The sequence below is a fragment of the Canis aureus genome, chromosome 11 (genome assembly GCF_053574225.1).
Source record: "Canis aureus isolate CA01 chromosome 11, VMU_Caureus_v.1.0, whole genome shotgun sequence".
NCBI classification, from domain to species: Eukaryota; Metazoa; Chordata; class Mammalia; order Carnivora; family Canidae; genus Canis; species Canis aureus.
The window spans coordinates 29,067,595-29,087,714 of NC_135621.1; the positions used below are offsets into that span (position 1 = coordinate 29,067,595).

The 20,120-nt window shown below is 42.3% G+C and overlaps 2 protein-coding genes across 5 annotated transcripts in view; one reads left to right on the forward strand and one right to left on the reverse strand.

The window, feature by feature from the left end:
- The window catches only part of DDX17 (DEAD-box helicase 17), an 18,379-nt gene extending 9,488 nt beyond the window's left edge, over positions 1–8,891 (forward strand). The window contains exons 7-13 of one of the 2 annotated variants that reach the window (XM_077914505.1): positions 377–537; positions 625–797; positions 1,142–1,252; positions 1,505–1,566; positions 2,904–2,963; positions 6,935–7,177; positions 8,152–8,891. In XM_077914505.1, coding sequence (XP_077770631.1) covers positions 377–537; positions 625–797; positions 1,142–1,252; positions 1,505–1,566; positions 2,904–2,963; positions 6,935–7,177; positions 8,152–8,657 — 1,316 coding nt within the window. In that variant the 3' untranslated portion in view covers positions 8,658–8,891. The remainder of the gene's footprint in view (positions 1–376; positions 538–624; positions 798–1,141; positions 1,253–1,504; positions 1,567–2,903; positions 2,964–6,934; positions 7,178–8,151) is intronic. The other variant, XM_077914506.1, reaches the window with a different exon arrangement.
- KDELR3 (KDEL endoplasmic reticulum protein retention receptor 3) overlaps positions 8,809–20,120 on the reverse strand; it is a 21,264-nt gene continuing 9,952 nt past the window's right edge. The window contains exons 3-6 of one of the 3 annotated variants that reach the window (XM_077914529.1): positions 19,215–19,266; positions 14,048–14,206; positions 12,938–13,190; positions 8,809–12,160 (exon numbers count right to left, since the gene is read on the reverse strand). In XM_077914529.1, coding sequence (XP_077770655.1) covers positions 12,120–12,160; positions 12,938–13,190; positions 14,048–14,206; positions 19,215–19,266 — 505 coding nt within the window. In that variant the 3' untranslated portion in view covers positions 8,809–12,119. Of the gene's footprint in view, positions 12,161–12,937; positions 13,191–14,047; positions 14,207–19,214; positions 19,316–20,120 lie in introns of those variants that run through there. The other 2 variants (XM_077914528.1, XM_077914527.1) reach the window with 2 other exon arrangements.

Genomic DNA, 20,120 nt, shown 5'->3' on the forward strand with positions numbered 1-20,120 from the left:
GCTTAGCAGGACGCCTGCTTTTCCCCTCTCTCTCTGCTTGTGCACATGCTTTGTCTCTCTCAAATAACTAAAATCTTTTTTTTTTTAATTTATTTTAAAAGATTTTGTTTATTTACTCATGAGAGACAGAGAGAGAGGCAGAGACACAGGCAGAGGGAAAAGCAGGCTCCAGGTCTCCAGGATCAGACCCCGGGCCAAAGGCGACACTAAACCGCTGAGTCACCTGGGCTGCCCAACTGAAATCTTTTTAAAAAATTTTAGTTAGTGCTCTCCAGTATTGAATGCAACCATCAGAGCTGGTGCTTCTTAGTTTGCTGAGGCTTGGACACTGTATAAGGAATTCTTAGTTGGCTATATCTTTGGTTTTGTTTTACAGGTGTTGAGATCTGTATAGCTACTCCTGGGCGCCTGATAGATTTCCTGGAGTCAGGAAAGACAAATCTTCGCCGTTGTACTTACCTTGTACTGGATGAGGCTGACAGGATGCTTGATATGGGCTTTGAACCTCAGATCCGTAAAATTGTTGACCAAATCAGGGTGTGTAAAACTGATGATACACTGTCTTTATTCCCATTTCCTGTCACAGTTCCTTAGCCTAAAAGAAAGCCTTTCTTCTCCTGGTAGCCTGATAGGCAGACATTGATGTGGAGCGCAACCTGGCCAAAAGAAGTAAGACAGCTTGCAGAGGATTTCCTTCGTGATTACACCCAGATCAACGTGGGCAATCTGGAGTTGAGTGCCAACCACAACATCCTCCAGATTGTGGATGTCTGCATGGAAAGTGAAAAAGACCACAAGTAAGAGGGATTTTACTGTTTTGATAATGCTGTTAAACTTTTCCTGATAATCCTCCCAAAATTAAAGCATTGAAGAAGCCTGAAATTTTTTGAGGGCCAAAAAATGTTAAAAGCATTACTAGCTTACCAGCTATCCATTCTTTATCTCATTCTCCAGAATATTGTAGTTATAAGCGAGGTACTGGATTCTTAGAATTAAATCCCAGTTCAGATAGTTAACAGCTGTATAGAAGATAATGTGAAAAGAGTACTGTAGTTTTGAGGAATTAATATTGTATACATAGCTTTTACATAATGTGTGGGGAGATTTTATCTGAATGCATTTTTGCTGGTCTTGTTTTCAGGTTGATCCAGCTCATGGAGGAAATAATGGCTGAGAAAGAAAATAAGACAATAATATTTGTAGAGACAAAGAGACGCTGTGATGACCTCACTCGAAGGATGCGCAGAGATGGGTGAGTGCAGCACTGAGGTAATTAGCTTCAGGTTTTATATTTATAGTTTAGTAGGAATTTCTAAATTGGTATTATATATATTGTATATTTCATAATGCCCGTCATGCACCTTACTCTTTGGATGGACACAGTCATCTATTCATGTAGCCTAATAAACCTTCACAATTCTGTGTGATAGTTCTTCTTTTTAAAGTTTAGTTTCTCTTTTTTTTTTAAAGATTTCTGAAATATTGGTCATTTTTCTTCTGACAGTTGGCCAGCTATGTGTATCCATGGAGACAAGAGTCAACCTGAAAGAGATTGGGTACTTAATGGTGAGTTAAGAACTAAATATTGTCCATACTCTATTTTAGGGATGGGCAAACTTTCTGTAAAGGATCAAGAAGTAAATATTTTCTGCTTTACAGACGATAACGGTGTATCGTCACAGTCACAGAATTTCTGTCAGTCATTTGGCTCTCATTATGGCAAAAAAGAATGGACATAGGCAATATGTGAAGATCAGCTTGGTTGTATTGCAATAAAATAGTAAAAATAGTATTTCTAGATTTGATGCATAGGCCAGAGTTTGCCTAGCTCTGCTCTAGTTAATTGACTAGTAGGGACATTTTTTAGCATATCTCTACTGTCTTTGAAAGTCACTAATGCTGGCTCTTTACACTTTTTTTATAATTTAGACTACCTTTTATTTAATAAGGTCTTGTCTTTATAGACTGTTCATCAGCCTAGAGAGTTCCCCAAACCCTATACTTCTGGGATTTTTTTTTTTAAAGGTTTATTTGAGAGCAAGCGTGCACGTGAGTTAGGGGGGAGAGGGCAAGAGAATCTCAAGCTGACTGCGCTACGCGTGGAGTCCTATGCAGGCTTCATTCATAGTATAGGCCTGATTGATTATTAATTCAATCTCTAGTCCTCTCCCGTTCTCCAAGGGTAGGGCGTAGGGCTGAAAGTTCCAAGCTCATATAATCATGGCTTGGTCTCTGTGATAACCCATCCTGAAGTTCTCCGGGATTCCACCAAGCAATGCCTCAGCACAAAAGACACTCTAATCATTCAGGAAATTCTGAGGGACTTGGGGTCTCTGTGTCAGGAACCAGGCAAGGTCAAAGACTAAGAATAAAAGGCTCTCCTAGCATCTCTGTGTACAAGGGTTTTAGGAACTCACGGCCAGGACCTGGGGGCAAAGATTAATACATATTGCCTGTTACTTCACAGAAGAAAGTAGGGTTTCTCCTTTCATTCCACATCTTTTAAACTTGTTTCCTCTCCTGCTACTTTTGGTTTTATTTCATTAGGAAAGTAAATTTATTTCATTTCACGGTTATGCATAATTTAAGGGGAAAAAATTCTAGCTCGTTTTAATTTTGTTTCAAATTGTTATACAATTTTAATAGTACTTGATTATTAGGGGTAGCTTCTTGTCTGTTGTTCATATGCTAAAGTGAGTATAATAAAGATTTTCATAGAAGAACTATTTCCCTTGAATTTAATCTTTTAAGAACTTGTTATGTTCTGGCACCATTATTTGAAGTTGAACATGGTAGAGTAAAAGGCCAGATAGCTAGGAATGTTTGCATGGTTATTTTATAAAGATAATACTTTATCCTTGATTGGGTAACTTGACTTTTGTGGTACTATGCTTGTTTTACAGAGTTCCGTTCAGGAAAGGCTCCCATCCTCATTGCCACAGATGTAGCCTCCCGTGGGCTAGGTTTGTATAGATAGGTGTCTCTGTCAATGGTATATGTATCTTTTGGTTTAAAGATTTGTTTGTCATTTCAAATTAGAGTTGTATATATGTGTGTTTAGATAAATATTCAAAAGAGAAGAATATAAAGCGTGATTCCCCCCCCCCACAACTGTTTATTTTTTTATTTATTTATTTTTTTTGTGGTTTTCTTTTTTTTTTTTTTTTTCTTTTTTTTTTTTCCTTTTATTTTCAAAGTCTCTTCCTGCTCCTGACAAACAGGCTTTGGTCTTCAGCAAGGCCTAGGCATGACTGTTCATTTAGAGGGGACAGGAGACATTCAGTTGAACAGCTCAGCTGCTTCTTGGTTTTATTCTATTTTCTGGCTGTAGAATGAGCCTAATTGAACCTAAGCTATTAGAAACTGGTTTCCACAATTGTTCTTCTCCCTATAGCATCTATTTGTGCTAGATGTGTATGTGAGGTCCAATTCTGTGAATGCTAACATAATGTATTCTTGGGATTTAATAAGTCTATAAGTATGTTATCATTCAGCAATTAAATCTACATTGCCCAATTTTATTTACTGATGTAAAATTATTATGGACACTCAGTTACCCCTCTTCCCACCCGTGTTCCTATTATCGGTGTGCTGTCTTCCAATTTAAGAACTTAATTTGAAGCTCGTGTTCTTTTGGAGTTTTCCACCCATTATAATTTAAGAGTTATATAGAACTATCTTGGGGTACTTTATCCCATTATTCTGAGGTAAACAGGTATAACTCAAAACTTTAAATTAAAAAAAGATGACATTTCTATCAAAATTGACATATTTAATTTCTTGCCTAGTAAGGTGAGAAGTACCATATTCCCTTGTAATACTTAACATAAAGAGGATAAATGTTCAACTGGAATACAAAGGAGTGAAAGCTTTTTATACATTGCACTCATCATTCCCTCCTTCAGAGGTGGTGACCTGCAGCCATGACTGAAAATTGTCTCTGCCCTCTGAGGTCATGTCTGGATCTGTGCGGTTAGAACTCTGGGCCTGTTGGGAGAAGAGGCTGAGGCCTGAAAGCAGTTTACACAAAAGCTTTCAGTAATGGTGGTTTTTAAACAGGCTTGCTATGTGCTGGTAGCTTCTTTGTGCATCTTGCCTAGACAATTAAAAATATTTGTTCCTTTCCCCCTTGCATTTCTAAACCAAATCAATTGGCTACCATTAGAATGACTTAGACTCTTCATCCCACCCCCACTCATGCAAGTGCGGGGAGAGGGAAGGTACCTGAGTCTGTTTCTTGTTACTCAGCATCAGTGCTTGTTTTGGGCCCCTTTGTTTGCTGCCTCATAAAAATCAAAAGGAGGGGGAAAACCCACCAAAATGGCAGAATGCTGACCAAGGTCCTACAAGATCCTGGAAAGTGAAGGCTTCTACCTCACAGACAGGGGTGCAATTTTCAGCTGAGTCACCAGGCCTTTTTTCACTTCCTGTCGAGCGATGGCCTCTTAAATGTTCCCTTCAGGTAAGTTCTTCACTTCCCATAGTTTTATGATAGTCATCCTCAGGAAGCCACTATTCCCTTTCCACTGGGATAGTTTTAATTTTTCCTTTTTTTTTTTGTTGAAACTACACACTGTGAAACTAAAAAGTATTGAAATTTATTTTGTTTTGTTTTTTAACAGAAGCTTTGATATCAGCTGCAGCTCACTCAGTACATGGCCGAGGCAAATCTACATCGGCCCGAAGCAGCTCTAGATGAGCCTATTGGCTAGTTTCAGTCCCTCCCAGTTAGCGATTGGATATCCAGGCCATGTCATAGGGCTTGTCACTCAAAAAGTTGTTATCCTAGGCAGCTAGCCCAAACATGAACTTTTCAGTTTCTTACCCTGCTACGGCATCTTCTCTAAAGGCAACAAGATAATATTGTGGCAGTGCACAAATAACATCAGGGCAGGCTTGACTGGAGAAAACCAAATTCTGCGCTTGCTCCTATGTGTCCTCAGCCAGCTCTATGTGTATACACACAGGACACCCTTTCTAGTATGAAGAACTGGCACCATGTCTGTCCCTTATTGAACCCCTCCAGAGATACTCCCAAGTCTTAGTTTCTGAACTGCCGACTCCAGTCTTCCATGCTTTCTGCAAGGAAAGCACACAGCTGTGCATTCACTGCAGTCCTTCAACTTGCTCTACTGCTCGTGGTCAGACACCATGGGACTAAGGAGCATTATCCTAGCTCTGAAGATGTGGCTGTGGAGCATAATTTCCCATCCCCCCATCTTCCGTCCATCCTGGCCCCGTACCTTTTTGTTTTTCCTTTGTTGCATCAACGACTCTAGCCGGAGACTCACGCTGCCCCCTGTGATAACTGCCTTCTCGTCTTTCTGGTGTGATTTCAGGACTTTAGGGGTCAGTAAAGACTGAGGAGCCTTTATTGTAATAAGAAACAGACATAATGCCCCTTTCTTCACAGGCCCTTTAACAACAGCTGAATTTTTTTTTTTTTTTTTAATCATCTCCCCTTTCCCCTGAAATTAATCCAGTCTGGGCAATAGATGCAGTCTGACCCTTTGGATGTAACTTACATTTTTTTATTAATTATTTTTTTCTACAATCACCCCAATTATCCTTGGGGGAGGCGTTGGAGGACCTGAAATTTTTACCCGAACCCAGGTTCTCCGGCGCTTGGCAACCAAATGGGGCTACAGAGAAGCATCTAAGCCAGTTCACAGAGCGAGCGTGTGTGGGGACTTCTCACTGCCACGGACCCTTGATGCATGCTCCCCGCGCTCCAGTGGTCCCGTGTCAGAAGGCGGAGTTTTCGAAAGGAGGCCGCCAAAAATAAAAGGCAAAGAGACGGGATCGGCTGCAGCGGTTTCCCAAAGGAGGAGGGAGTGTGCATCGGTCTGGTAACAAACAGAGAATGTTTTTTAATTATTTATATCACAAAAATCTGTGTTTTATCTAGGATATTTTCTGAATATTCTTTGTAAAATGCAGATTTTTTTCCACAAAACATTAGGATTCTTTGTTATAATAGATTTGTTTGTTTAAGTAGGTAAAAATAAACATTTAGCTGAAAGCATTACACTAACATTTACATACTTTAAGCATTAGGAGGTTATTCAACCCAATTCCCAGCAGTGGATAGAACATTAAAGTGTCTCAAGGTTTCATGGTTTTTCCCACCCTCTTTGGCTATTTAATTTCCCAGGTTATGTAGACCATCTTTGATAATTGAAGCAAGTACTGAGTTGAAATAACCTTGAGTTGAGAAAAAAAAAAAAAACAAACCTTATTTGGCAGAGCTGGGCTTGGTAGTACAGTGAAATTTTAGTGTAATGTGCTCTTGCGGTAATTAAAAGGGGAAAGATAATTTGGATAATTTTGCAAAGGAAAATAGGTGTGTACTTAACTTTGCCTCTGATCAGTTTTTTAAAATACAAGAGCAAAACATTTTTTAATCTAAATATTTCAATTAAATCTCCTTGAAAATGTAGTAATAAAGTATATGAAGTTTCTTTTTTCATTTTGCTCTGTGACTGGTTTAAAGGTAAGTTTGTTATATTACTGGTAGATTTTGCCAGGCTTCTCCCAACAGAGTAGAAGTAATTTGACCTTGTACCTTATCGGTGGTAACCACTTTGCTTCTACATTTCCAGTTTGGAAAAGGAGCTGGAATTGGATACGATTCCTGCCGGTCTATTGGTTAAAATAAAGAAGAGGCAGGAGTTTGGATGGTTGGATGGGATTCCCTTAGGATTTTACAGTTGATAAAGATGCCACTTCCTGTGCATGTCCCAAGAATCATTCATCCTCTTTTACTCTGTTGGGATGAGTCTTTTTTTGTTCATGTTCAGTGTGGTTACTAACTTAGTCTTCTTTCCTCTTGCTGTCATCTGCATTCGTGCTTCCCACCTGTTGTTGGCATGTCCTTTACCTTCTCTTTCCCTGCTACATCAACCTGCACACTGACTCATCGTTGGCTTTGAAGATGTGGAAGATGTCAAGTTTGTGATCAACTATGACTATCCAAACAGCTCAGAGGATTATGTGCACCGTATTGGCCGAACAGCCCGTAGCACCAACAAGGGCACCGCCTACACCTTCTTCACCCCAGGGAACCTAAAGCAGGCCAGAGAGCTGATCAAAGTGCTGGAAGAGGCTAACCAGGCTATCAACCCAAAACTGATGCAGTTGGTGGACCACAGAGGAGGCGGCGGAGGAGGGGGTAAGGGTAAGTCCTGGAGTTTTCCAGGTACTACCAAGGTATCTTTTTGTTTTTTAAGTCCTGTTGAAAGCTTTTGAGTATGTTGCTTAATAACAAAGGACAGTGATGACTAGTTTTTCATAGTCTCTCTTAAGTAAGCCCATATTGAAGGTTGCGAGGTGGGGGCTGTGGAGATTGTCCAGTATTTCCATAGGCAGTATTATAAAACTGGCCTTTGTGTTTTGAAGTACATGGTACATGTTCAGAATTAAGCTGAATTCTGATTGCTTTTAATACCTTCAAAAGCCTTAGTGTAGTATATTAGGTTTTCAGTTTTTAAGGTGAAGAGATGAGTAATTTTACACCATTTTATGGTAGTAGAAACAGGCATAATTAATGGATCTGAAAATTGGATAGTTGCAAATATACTTGGATCAGGGCTTGACTACCATACCAGTTTGGAATTATTTTGTCCCAAACTTATTGCATGCTGAAGCCATTAAAATCACCCAAGAAGTTTTTAAAATAACAAGTTTTTTGGTTTTTAAGTGGGTTTGGAATTGAACCTAGGATCCTAAAGCTTGTGAGGTAATTCTGATGCATTTAGGTCCACAAAACAACATAGAGAACCCACTAGTAGAGGGTCCTGGTAGGGTAATCTGAACTTAGCTGCTTGTCTTTGTTCTTTAACTTGTGGTAAGTCACCTAAACTTTTCTACCATTGTTCCTGCATTTTGAAGATTGTATTTCTCAGTAAATCCTCAAAGGGAAAAAGGACCTAAAACGGTGACAAGTTGAATGACCTTTAATATTCACCATTTTTTCTGAATATGTGCTATTAAAGAATCAGATTATGGGTATAGTTTTAAAGTAATTTGGAGGCTGGCCTAGTTAAAAGATCAACAAAGAGCATTGAATACTTTTGTGTTGTAGAGTTTTTACATCTGGTTGCATTTGGATTGTGTATCTGGCATTAAAGATACCTCGTGTCTTCCCCTTAGGAGGTCGTTCTCGATACCGGACCACTTCTTCAGCCAACAATCCCAATCTGATGTATCAGGATGAGTGTGACCGGAGGCTTCGAGGAGTCAAGGATGGTGGCCGGAGAGACTCTGCGAGCTATCGGGATCGTAGTGAAACCGATAGAGCCGGTTATGCTAACGGCAGTGGCTATGGAAGTCCAAATTCTGCCTTTGGAGCACAAGCAGGCCAATACACCTATGGTCAAGGCACCTATGGGGCAGCTGCTTATGGCACCAGTGGCTATACAGCCCAAGAATATGGCGCTGGCACTTATGGGGCTAGTAGCACCACCTCAACTGGGAGAAGTTCACAGAGCTCTAGCCAGCAGTTTAGTGGGATAGGCCGGTCTGGGCAGCAGCCACAGCCACTGATGTCACAACAGTTTGCACAGCCTCCAGGAGCTACCAATATGATAGGTTACATGGGGCAGACTGCCTACCAATACCCCCCTCCTCCTCCTCCCCCTCCTCCTTCACGTAAATGAAACCACTCAAGTGGTAGTGACTTGTGCAGACTTACTACATTTAAAGGAACGCTGTCTTTCCCCTTTTTTTTCTCTTCCCCTTTTCTTTCTTTTTCTTTTTTATTTTTTTTCCCAACCATTGTGATTTGTCTTTCATGCAGATTAGTTAGAATTCACTGCCAGGTTTCTTCTGTCCGCCAAAATGATCCAGTCTGTAATAACAGATTTTGTAAAAAAACATATATATATAGCCGACTGGAAGAGATTTTTTTTTTTTTCCCCAACTTCTTGCATGTTGAGGATACTTGAGCTATTTTTCATCTTAAAAGAAAAAGTAAGGTATTAGGCCCTTTTGTGGGAGCCCATTTTTTTGTTGTTGTCCTGAGTTGGGGTAGGGGGGAGGGTAGAGGGTTGAATTCTGCAGAAGAAGATGGCATCTGTGCTTTAGATTGCTCTCATTACTGGGTTAGAAAACCAAGAGGGAATTCCCTGCACATTTTCTGTAATGCTTTTTAATGTTCCTCAGGCCTGATGAGTTTCTAAGACAATGCTTTGCCATTGTCATTTTGGCTGATTGCTTGTTTAAGTGCATTTGACAGTTTAAAAAAATTCCTAATTGGTTTTGTCTCCCTTATATTCCACCTTGCCCCTTCCCAGTTACTGAAAAATAACCATTTTAGTCAGGTTAGACATTGAATTGCTGAGTCTGAGTTTCTTAAGTGTATCTTTTAAATTAAAAACCCCAAGTGTTTATTGCAATGGTTAAATGTAGCCTCTCAGCATCTAGGTGGAAGCTGCCTATTTTTCTTCCCCACATAACCAGGGACCATCTGTGAAATTCATTTTCCAACTAGATAGCTGCTCTGAGCAGAATGAACATAAATGCTCACTGAAAATTTATTAACCAGTTAGTTAAATAACCAGTTAAGTATGCATCCACCTACAGTGTAAAAACCACCTTTAATTATAAACCGAATATACTCAGTGGCAAATTTTCTTTATATCTCAGTTGTAGAGCTAGAATACAAAAGCACCTCTTTGCTAGCTACTCAGCCCTTTTGGCCAAATTATCTTGAATAAAGAACCTTTGGGGTCTGTTAAGAAAGCTCTTAATTCTCTTCATACTCTTCTCTGCAGTGCTTTGTAACAGCTCTTGGATGCAAATTTTCTTCAGCATCCTTTTGCACTCAGCTTTTTACAGGTAGGTAGTGCTTAAGAAAAGTTACAGAGGACTAAGCCCACGTCCTCACTTTTCTTCCTCCTGAAGGTAGGTGAGTTCGTCCCCTTCCAGTAGTGATACTGTTTTACTGAGACTTCCTATAGCACATGAGCCTAGAAAGGATTTTCTGCTCTTGTGTGTTCACTGTAACAGGACAGGACAAGGAGATCAGACGACCCCAGAACCCTCTTCCATATCCAGTGTTGGACTATTAATTTTTTATGCTGTTACTGGTATTGTTGGTTAACAATGTAGTTAAAGGGGGAAGGCTCCACTGCATCCTTTGGCTAAGGACTGAGGGTGCTTGCTGGTTTGTAATATCTAAATACTTGAGGTTTTTTTTGTTTTGTTTTGTTGTTTTTAAAAAATTCTTCAGGGAGAGAAAAGGGATGGTTTCTGAGGGGTTCTGAAAAGTATGGTTGAATGTGCAACATACAGGTAGGTTGTCAGCATAAGCTGAAATGTACGCATGTGAGAACTTGTTGTCCCCCATCCCCCCACACACACTTTTTCTTTAACTATACTCTTTTTTTCCCCCTTCGAGAAGTTGAGGCTGAGGGAGGATGGTAGGCACAGGAAAATTTGGCAAAACTGCTCTGTGCTTTCGAACCAAAGTGCCCCCTCACCCCTGAAAAAGAAAAAAAAAATTATTATTTTTTTTTTGGTCTAAGCATTGACCAGTCCATTGTAGACATTTCTTTGTACACCAGAATTCTGATTATTTTTAAACAGAGGTGCCACCACAAGGGTTGTCCTTCTTACTCTCTTGCAGGTCTTAATGCAGCTTTGTGGGAAAGGTCTCTGGGTAGGCAAGAGGTATTTGGTCTGCTGCTTGCCAACCCTTTTCCCCCCAGGGATGCTGTGGTCATAAAGTCAGAATAACAGCATATTCCAAATCTCAAAAGCTATTGTGGCCTGAGCACAGCTGAAATCTAGCAGAGTCTTTCATATATAGCTTTAGAGTAACTCTTCTGCTTCTTTGTCACTCGTAATTCACGTTCTGCCTTTGCTTCAGAACATGAGCAGAAGAGTCCTCATGTGACGCTAGTTATTATTGCAGTCATGGTTGAAAGTCATTTAGGGAAAGGATTTCAATATAAAGCTGTGGGGCTGCTTCTCCCCAATTCCTCCCTAACAATTCATTGTGTGGACTTCTCTCATCTAAAAGGTTGGTGGCTTTTTGCTTGGGATCAGTGCTCTATTCATGTGTTGCTGGTCTCTGAACACATTCCTGTTGCGTTAAGACTTGAAAGATTTGTAGATGTGTGATGTTCAGGCACAGGATGCTAAGAGCTATGTTACTATTCTTAGTTTGTAAATTGTCCTTTTGATACCATCTTGTTTTCTTTTGTAGGTATAAATAAAACACTGTTGACAATAAGGCGTGAACTTTTTATTGCTTGAAAATTATCTGACTATAGTCCAGTGGTAGTTTTATTAACAGTTTTTATTTACTTCAAGTTTGGGGACGTCAGATTGAGTAATCCCCTTAGCACCTAAAAATGTGAAAGGGAGGTGGGACCGATTGATTTTAATGGAAGAATTTGAGTCACAAAGCAAGGCTGGGCACCTAGCTGGGCATCTAGTAGGTAAAGGCTTGGGCATTTGTTTCCTTATTGGTAAATGGTGGTCATGGTAGCGGTACCCACCTAGGTGGGATCAAAGTACTGTGTGGAGCTGCTGTGAGCTATAGCAAGACCCAAGTCCATTGTAAAAGTGAGGAAGGAAACTACTTAGGTCTAACCAAAGCTAATGAATTTGGCTTTCACTTATGGCCTGAAGGCAGGTTGAAAGTAAAATGACATTTCACTCCCATTAAGACTAGATCACCTCTGTATCACTCCCTAAACTTAGTCTTCTATCTGGAAAGTGAAAATCACAACAACATGCTAATACTTGAAGTCTGATCTTTGGGGACATTTGCCTTATACACAGACTTCTTTCCGGATGGGATTGACTGTTAGCGTGAGGGTCATGCTAAGACTTTAGGGAGCAATGGTTTATTTGACCCATCCATGGATTAAGCACCTAATATTTCTTTATACACAGTTGATGTGAGGCACCATGCTTGTGTTAATTGGCCTAAACTTTTTATTGGTGCTATAATTTAAGGGACGGGAGAACGTCTTCTAGATAGATCAGTGCTTTGCTGAAATCCACACTAAGCATTTTTCTCATTTTAACACTTGGCCCAAGTCATCCAGGAGAACATTTCAAATAGCTTGCTCTGTGTCCTTGTTAAGGTGTAGAATCATCTCAGGCCCTCAAATGGGCATTGGAAGACTTAACTTCTTTCCTTTAAGGACTAGAAAAAAATGGAATGAAATTAGAATTTATCACACTGCAGACTCCCTTGTAACTGCAGTGTCTCTAATCTCTGGTTCATAATAGGTGTTTGGCTGTTGAAGCCAAGGGGGAAGCTTCATTCCAGGTTAAACTACAGGCTTAGTGACACGCCCGCCCCAACCCATCTTGGTTACTGATCCCCCTTTCCCTTAGGTCATAAACAGTTGGCCTCCATTTCTGATTCACTTGAGATCTGCCCACAAACTGGTGACCAATTGAACAACTGCAACTGCCCCATCCCTAGTCTTCCTACTTTAGTTGCCTTTTATTCTACACAGCAGCCTCTGGGCTGGTTCTTCAGACCCTCTGGTGGCTGCACTTGGCCATCTGTGCAATGCAAACCTGTAACCTCCTGCCCATCCCCACCTCCAGCTTTGCTTGATCTCTGAGCTCTTCAGCTTTATAGATGGACCACACTAGCCTCTTTGTCCTTTGTCACACCAACCTGGTTCCAATCTCAGGGCTCCTTCATAAGCTATTCTGTGGAATGTCTCATGTTTTCCTAACAAAATATGTCAAATGTCCTCATAGTTACCTCCTTTATACACATGCACAGTACATATATCTTAACTGCATTGTGTTTTCCATGGTGTTTGTTTCCTGAAAATACTTGTTCATCTTCCCTCATTAAAAGCACCACGAGGGGCATAATCCATTCACTTCCAGATCCCCTCATATATTGAATAGGTAACTCCTTGTGCCAGTGCCAGCAACCCTGCTCCGTTCTAGCACCTACCTTTGGTCACATACAAGTAGAAGAAATCGCAGTAGAAGATGGTTTGTACTACTCCAGACACGACTGCAATTTGGTCATAGAAGTTTTCAGTCTGGTACCGCCTGATCCAGTTAGCTAAGTAGAGTGCCCGGTACAGCCCAAGAAAGAACAAGTAGTGAGTAGTAATGGTTTCAGCCTCTCCAGTTTTACTGATCATGAAGAGCTGGGGCAGGATGGCCACTGATTCCAGGTAGATAGAGAAAGTCCAGAGGATCTGAACCAAAGAGATAAAGTGGGCAGAGGAGAGTGATCAAGACCATGAAGGGGCCCATCTTTTTATAAAAATGTAATTAGTGGGATGCTTGGGTGGCTTGGCGGTTTAGCGCCTGCCTTTGGCCCAGGGCATGATCCTGGGGTTCCAGGATCAAGTCCCACATCGGGCTCCCTGCATGGAGCCTGCTTCTCCCTCTGCCTGTGTCTCTGCCTCTCTCATGAATAAATAAAATCTTTAAAAATAATAAAAATAAAAATGTAATTACTAAAATAGTATGTCTACTGAAATAATATAGTGAGGGGAAAAAAAGTTCCGGAAATAATCAGTATATCATTTCACCTCTGTCTCTCTGAATAAAAATATTTTTAGAATATTAAAGCAAACTTTTTTACAACATCACATGAACATTTAGAACATAACTGTTGCAAAACCTTATTGTCTAACCTCGCCGTAACTGAAGCCATAGTTTCTCAAAATGCAGTCCATAAACACTTGCATCAAAACTTCCAGATGTTTGCTACCTCAGATTCTTGGGTCACAGCCCAGACCTACTGATTTGAAATCTCAACCTGGACTGTGCCCTAGTATCCACCTGTGGGACACAAGGTCCCAGTAGCTGTAAGTGGTGCTGTAATGCCTGCTTTGTTTACTAACAGGACTATTTGGATGTGCCCATTTTCTAATGGAGCATGTGAATTAGCTTATTACCAATTTTTAATCTTACAATGACAATATATATGAATAATAGTCCCAGCTGTACCAGAACACAATCCCAGATACTACAAAGGATCCAGAAGGAAGGATGTTAGGGAACATGTTTACCTTTAAGAATTCACATTCCAGGTCCCTTCCCTTACCTCCAGGGGAGTGAAACTGTAGTTCTCAAGGAAGGAGAGGCCAATGACAGGGACCAGAAGAAACTCCAGGCGGAACGTATCATTCTCGCTGTCAAAGGTCTTCCGAAACTTCCCATAGATCATGTACACTGTGACATAGGCACAGAGGAGAAAAACCACCTGACAAGGGAAAGAGACACACGGGGATCAATGAAGTCATCTAGCCTATTTGCTGAGCTTCCAAGCCACTCCGAGTTGGGATCTGGCTAGTGCCCTGCCCCAAGGGGGACAAAGTGAAATGTGTTGGCTATTTCTTTTGAGTCCTTGGCCTAGATTCTGAAGCTAATGACCCTTTTTTTTTTTTTTAATTTTTATTTATTTATGATAGTCACAGAGAGAGAGAGAGAGAGGCAGAGACACAGGCAGAGGGAGAAGCAGACTCCATGCACCGGGAGCCTGACGTGGGATTCGATCCCGGGTCTCCAGGATCGCGCCCTGGGCCAAAGGCAGGCGCTAAACCACTGCGCCACCCAGGGATCCCTAATGACCCTTTTGTTAAGTAACTCCATGCTTCCGATGAGGACCAACGGCACTAACCATGAAGACTTAAAAGTGCCCAGGCCTCTCCTTACTGCACAGCGTCTGGTAGAAGACCACACCTGACCTCTGTCCAGGGTTTTAGCAGTGGCCAGCCTTCCAGAGCTCTTAAAAACTCAAATTTCCAGATCTGCCTCAGTGACTTGTAAGCATTCTTGCACCAGGACTGACAACCTTTGAATGAGCTGATCCTTACTCCTTCAGGAAAGCTCTCTTTTTTTAGTCTTGGTAGCTGCCCTCCAGCATGAGGTGGTTTTATGGTTTGGCCTCTGACCTTCTAGGCCAGAGGTTCTCAAATTTGTATGCGCATCAGAATCACATAAATGGCCACCTTTTCTCCTCCTGCCCCTAGAGTGGCTGATTTAGTAGGTCCAAGTAGGCCTAAAGATTTGCATTTCTAGCAAGTTCCTATGTGATGCTGTTGCCGCTGGTCTGGGAACTCACTGGCCTAGAGAACTCCTATTTGTACTTCAAAACTCAGATTAGTTTCTTTTTTCTTTTTTTTCTTTTTTTTTTTTTTTTCAGATTAGTTTCTTACCAGAATGAAGCAAATCTTTGTGTCACCATAGCCCCACGGGAACACATTTACTGCCACCCATGACCGCCAGGTTCTGCAAATGTCTGTGTACCAGTCTCTTTTCCCTATGGAAGGGGATTTCAAGGATGACTTCATGTCCACCTCCGAATCCCCAACCCCTAAAACTCAGGGCCTGGCACAAAACATGCTGGAATGAATGAATGAATCAATGAAGTAGTGATCACTTCCTCACGTCACAAATGGGGAAACTGGCCTCCCTGAAGTTCCTACAACTCATTCAGCCATGCCAAGGGCTGGGTCTGCAGTCCCTCCCAGGGCTGGCCAACTCACACCCGGGGGCAGAGGGATGAACTAGGTAGGTGGTGCTTTGCTATTTCTGGGTTGACTTTAAGACCGCGACTTCAGGACCTCAGACTGAAGTTCACACAGTTCAACACCCCACAGAGAGAACATCTTCCATTCCAACAAGGCGCCTAGAGTCCCAAAGGCACGTCTGATAGGGAGGGGAAAGAGAACTTGCCTTGGAGGATATATCTACGCCTTTACATACATTCTCTCATAGAGTCCTCACAATAGCCCTGCAACATAGGTAGAATCCTCCTATGGATTCCTCCTTAAAAGTGGAACTATTAGGGCAGCACTGGTAGCTCAGTGGTTTGGTGCCACCTTCAGCCTAGGGCATGATCCTGGAGACAGGAGATCGAGTCCCATGTTGGGCTTCCTGCATGGAGCCTGCTTCTCCCTCTCTCTCTCTCTCTCTCTCTCTCTCTCTCTCAGTGTGTGTGTGTGTGTGTGTGTGTGTGTATGTGTGTGTATCTCATGAATAAATAAATAAAATCTTTAAAAAAAAAAAGTGGAACTATTAGATGACGTGCTCAACTAAAAACTACATCCCCCAGCCTCCTCTGCAGATAAGGCTGGTCAGTAAGGTGCGGGGGAAAGTCACTGCGCACAGTTTGGAGAAAGCTCTTGACAAAAGGCTAACCCCAGTTGGCAGACACCCTACTGCTTTCTCCCCTTCTTCCTCCTTCCTGCCCAGAATGTGATGTGATGCTTAAGGAGTCCTAGCAACCATTTTGTGACCCTGAGGCAACCTTGAGGGTAGATGTCACATTTGGACTCCGTATAATTTGCAGGCCCTCCTAAAGAACTGAATTTCAAGATGGCAACAGCAAAGTCTTAAGCCAAGTGTGGGGCTCTTCGAGCAACTGCATGAGTCACACATCCTGGAGTCCTGGTCACACTAAAGATGATGGAGCAGAAAGTTAAAAGGAGCTGCAATCCCAGACCCGGACTGCCCACCCCCAGATTCCATGTTATGAGTAAAGTAAAAATAAACCTTTATATTATTAGAATAACTCCTTTTGAAAAAAGAAAGAAAAGATCTATTTATTTTAGAGAAATAGCACGAGCGGCTGGGATACCTGGGTGGCTTAGTGGTTGAGCATCTGCCTTTGACTCAGGGTGTGATCCTGCTCCCAGGATCGAGTCCCACATGCGGCTTCCTGCGAGGAGCCTGTTTCTCCCTCTGTCTCTGTCTCTGTCCCTCTGTCTCTCGTGAATAAATAAATAAAATCTTAAAAAAAAAAAAAAAGGGCAGTCCGGGTTGCCTAACCTTTTTTTGCCTAAACCTCAGCGGTTTAGCGCTGCCTTCCTCAGGGTGTAATCCTGGAGACCTGGGATGGAGTCCCATGTCTGGCTCCCTGAATGGAGCCTGCTTCTCCCTCTGCCTGTGTCTCTGCCTCTCTCTTTCTCTCTCTGTGTCTCTCATGAATGAATAAATAAAATCTTTTAAAAATAAATAAATAAAAATTAAAAACGAAACAAAACAAAAAACAGAGCACGAGTGGGAGAAACAGAAGGAGAGAGAATTTCAAGCAGACTCCACCTGAGCCTGGAGACTGATACAGGGTTCGATCTCACACCCCTGAGATCATGACCTGAGCGGAAGCCAAGAGTCATGATGCTTAGGCACCCGTAAAATAACTTTTTTTAAAAAGATTTTATTCATTTATTTATTCGTGAGAGACACAGAGAGAGAGAGAGAGAGAGGCAGAGACACAGGCAGAGGGAGAAGCAGGCTCCGTGCAGGGAACCAGATGTGGGACTCGATCCCAGGTCTCTAGGATTACGCCCTGGGCCAAAAAGGGCGCCAAACTACTGAGCCACCCAGGGATTCCCCGTAAAATAACTTTTTTATTTTTTCCCGTAAAATAACTTTTATTTTAAGTCTCTGTTACCGACATCCAAGCAGTAACATTCCACTTCACTGACTGAAACCTGTGCTCCTTTCACTAACCAATGTGGCCTTAAAGAGTTACAATGGCTGAGGGGATCCTGGGGAGCTCAGTGGATGGAGCATGTGACTCTTGATCTTGGGGTCATGAGTTTAAGCCCCACAGTGTCTTAGAGCTTCAAAAAAAAAAAAAAAAAAAAAAAAGCTAGAAGGGCTGATTAAAAGCTCAGAAAATGCCTCATCCCAGTATAACCTCTAATGGCTGTGGCCCAGATCCTGAGACATCAGAGTGGAACCAAGAGATACTCAGTTTATCCTATAAAACAGGGCCATGCTTCAAAGCAACAGCTTCCCATCACAAAATTTAAGTCCAAACTGTTAACCCGCGCCACCTGCCCTCCCCCAGCCCTCTGATGGCAGACCTCTTGCCTGCTGGACTCCCCGGCTTGTTCCTTAAATTCACCAAGCTTGTTCCCATCTTGGGGGGTATTTACACAGGCTATTCCTTCTTGTTGGAATGCTCTTCCTCTGATCATCCCATGGCTGGTTCCGTCTGTCACAGAGACCTTGACATATATGTCACCTCTTCAGACAGGCCCTTCCTGGTAGCTCCCTAAACAGCTTCCTATCTGTTCTCTATCACATCACCCGGCTTTTTTTTTTTTTTTTTTTCATTTACTTATGATAGTCACACAGAGAGAGAGAGAGAGGCAGAGACACAGGCAGAGGGAGAAGCAGGCTCCATGCACCGGGAGCCTGACGTGGGATTCGATCCCGGGTCTCCAGGATCGCGCCCTGGGCCAAAGGCAGGCGCTAAACCGCTGCGCCACCCAGGGATCCCATCACCCGGCTTTTAAATCCATTTCTTAATGGGGTGTCTGCCTGGGTGGCTTAGTTGGTTTAGCATCTGACTCTTGATTTTAGTTCAGGTCTTGAGCTCAGGGTCAGGAGTTCAAATGCCAGGCTCCATGCTCAGTATGGAGCCTACTTAAAATAAATAAATAAAACTTTTTTTTTTTAAATAATCAAAGGAAATGTCACCCTATTTTAGTTATTTGCATAGGCTCATCCCAAACCAAAGATTTTCTTGCTTGTTATAATATTTGTCACCCCACTTAAAATACTTACAATATAGGTTCCATGAGAATAGGAGCCTCCAATGTCTTCAAGTACCTGGCTCGTAGTTAGGTGCTCAATAAATACTTGTTAAATGGATATTGGATGAATAATCTCTCTGAAAGCTCAGGGTTCATGTTTGACTTTTTGCTTATTTTTTAACGATTATACTAGCTAAACTTTACTGACTGTTTAGTATATGATGGCTATTGGGACACCTGGGTAGCTCAGTCAATTAAGCATCTGATTCTTAGTTTTGGCTCAGTCATGATCTCAGGGTCATGAGATCAAGCCCAAGCCCTGTACAGGGCTCTGCGCTCAGCGAGGAGTCTGCCTTCTGCTTGAGATTCTCTCCCTCTACCCCTTCTTAACCTCCCTCGCCCCAGCCATATTCTGTCTCAAAATAAATAAATCCTTAAAAAATATATATGTGATGGCTATTGTATATTTGCATTTATTACCTCAGTTAATTTTAATTAAACCCTCTGAGGAAAGTACTAGTATTATCTTCATTTTGTGGAGGAGGGGAAGGAGATCCACGGAGGCCAGAGGGCTTGCCTGAGCCCAGGTCCCACAGTAGCTCACAACACAGTCAAGATTCACCTCTGGGTCTGCCTGCCTCCACTGCCTGAGTTCCCAAGGGCACTGTCTCGGCTGGTTGGGCTCGGCAGGCCCCGCCACCATGGCCACCACCCCCTCACCTTCATGACTGTGTTGTAGATGGAGATGAAGTTGGTGAACAGGTCCAGGTACCTGGTGGTGAAGACGAGAGCAAAAAGGATCTGGCTCTTCCCAGAGATCCCTGTGGCCAAAGGGGGATGGAAGACAGTGAGAACACAGACACCTAGGCCCACTGACCCTCAAGAAGCCCAGAGCCTGAGCTGAAAAGGTCTAATAGGGTGTCCAGCTCCACTTACTGACAGCCCCCTGTCCCTGCACCATCCCTCTCTGAGGGTCAGGAAATACCCCTGCCCACTAGATCGCTTGAGTCCCTCTCAATAGCACAAACACTGAGTTCCCAGTACCCCTGCACATGTCTGCCCAGGTTCCGGGCTCTACGGAGGCTGTGGGGTGGTGGGGAGGCTTCTCTTTAACTCACAGACTTTATAAGGTGTCTATTCATCAGGGAGACTAGAGGGGGTGGAGGAAAGAGCAAGGCCAGAGGAGCATTCTGTTTTATTTTCCAAATTTTAAAAGTTAAAAATGCTTTTTTTTAGTTATAAAAGTTATAACATTTTTTGCCCTTTGTAAACAAACAAAAAAAATCATACATAGATATAAATTAAAAAGCAGCAGTCACCTGAATCCCAAAGACTCACTGTGTGTCCTCCCAGATCTTTATTGGCACACACGTGCACATACATGGCACACACGTGCACATACATGGCACACACGTGCACACACGTGACACACATGGCCCCATCAGGTTGATAGCACTGGGGCCATCCTTTCCATGCTATCTCCTCACCCGCTTTGGTCTCTTTCTTTTTTAACTTTTTGTTTTGAATTAATCTTAGATTGGCAGAATTGTAGAGCTAGCACAGAGAGTTCCCTTGTACCCTTCACCCAGCTTCCCCTAACGTTGACATCTTGCTGAATCACAGAAC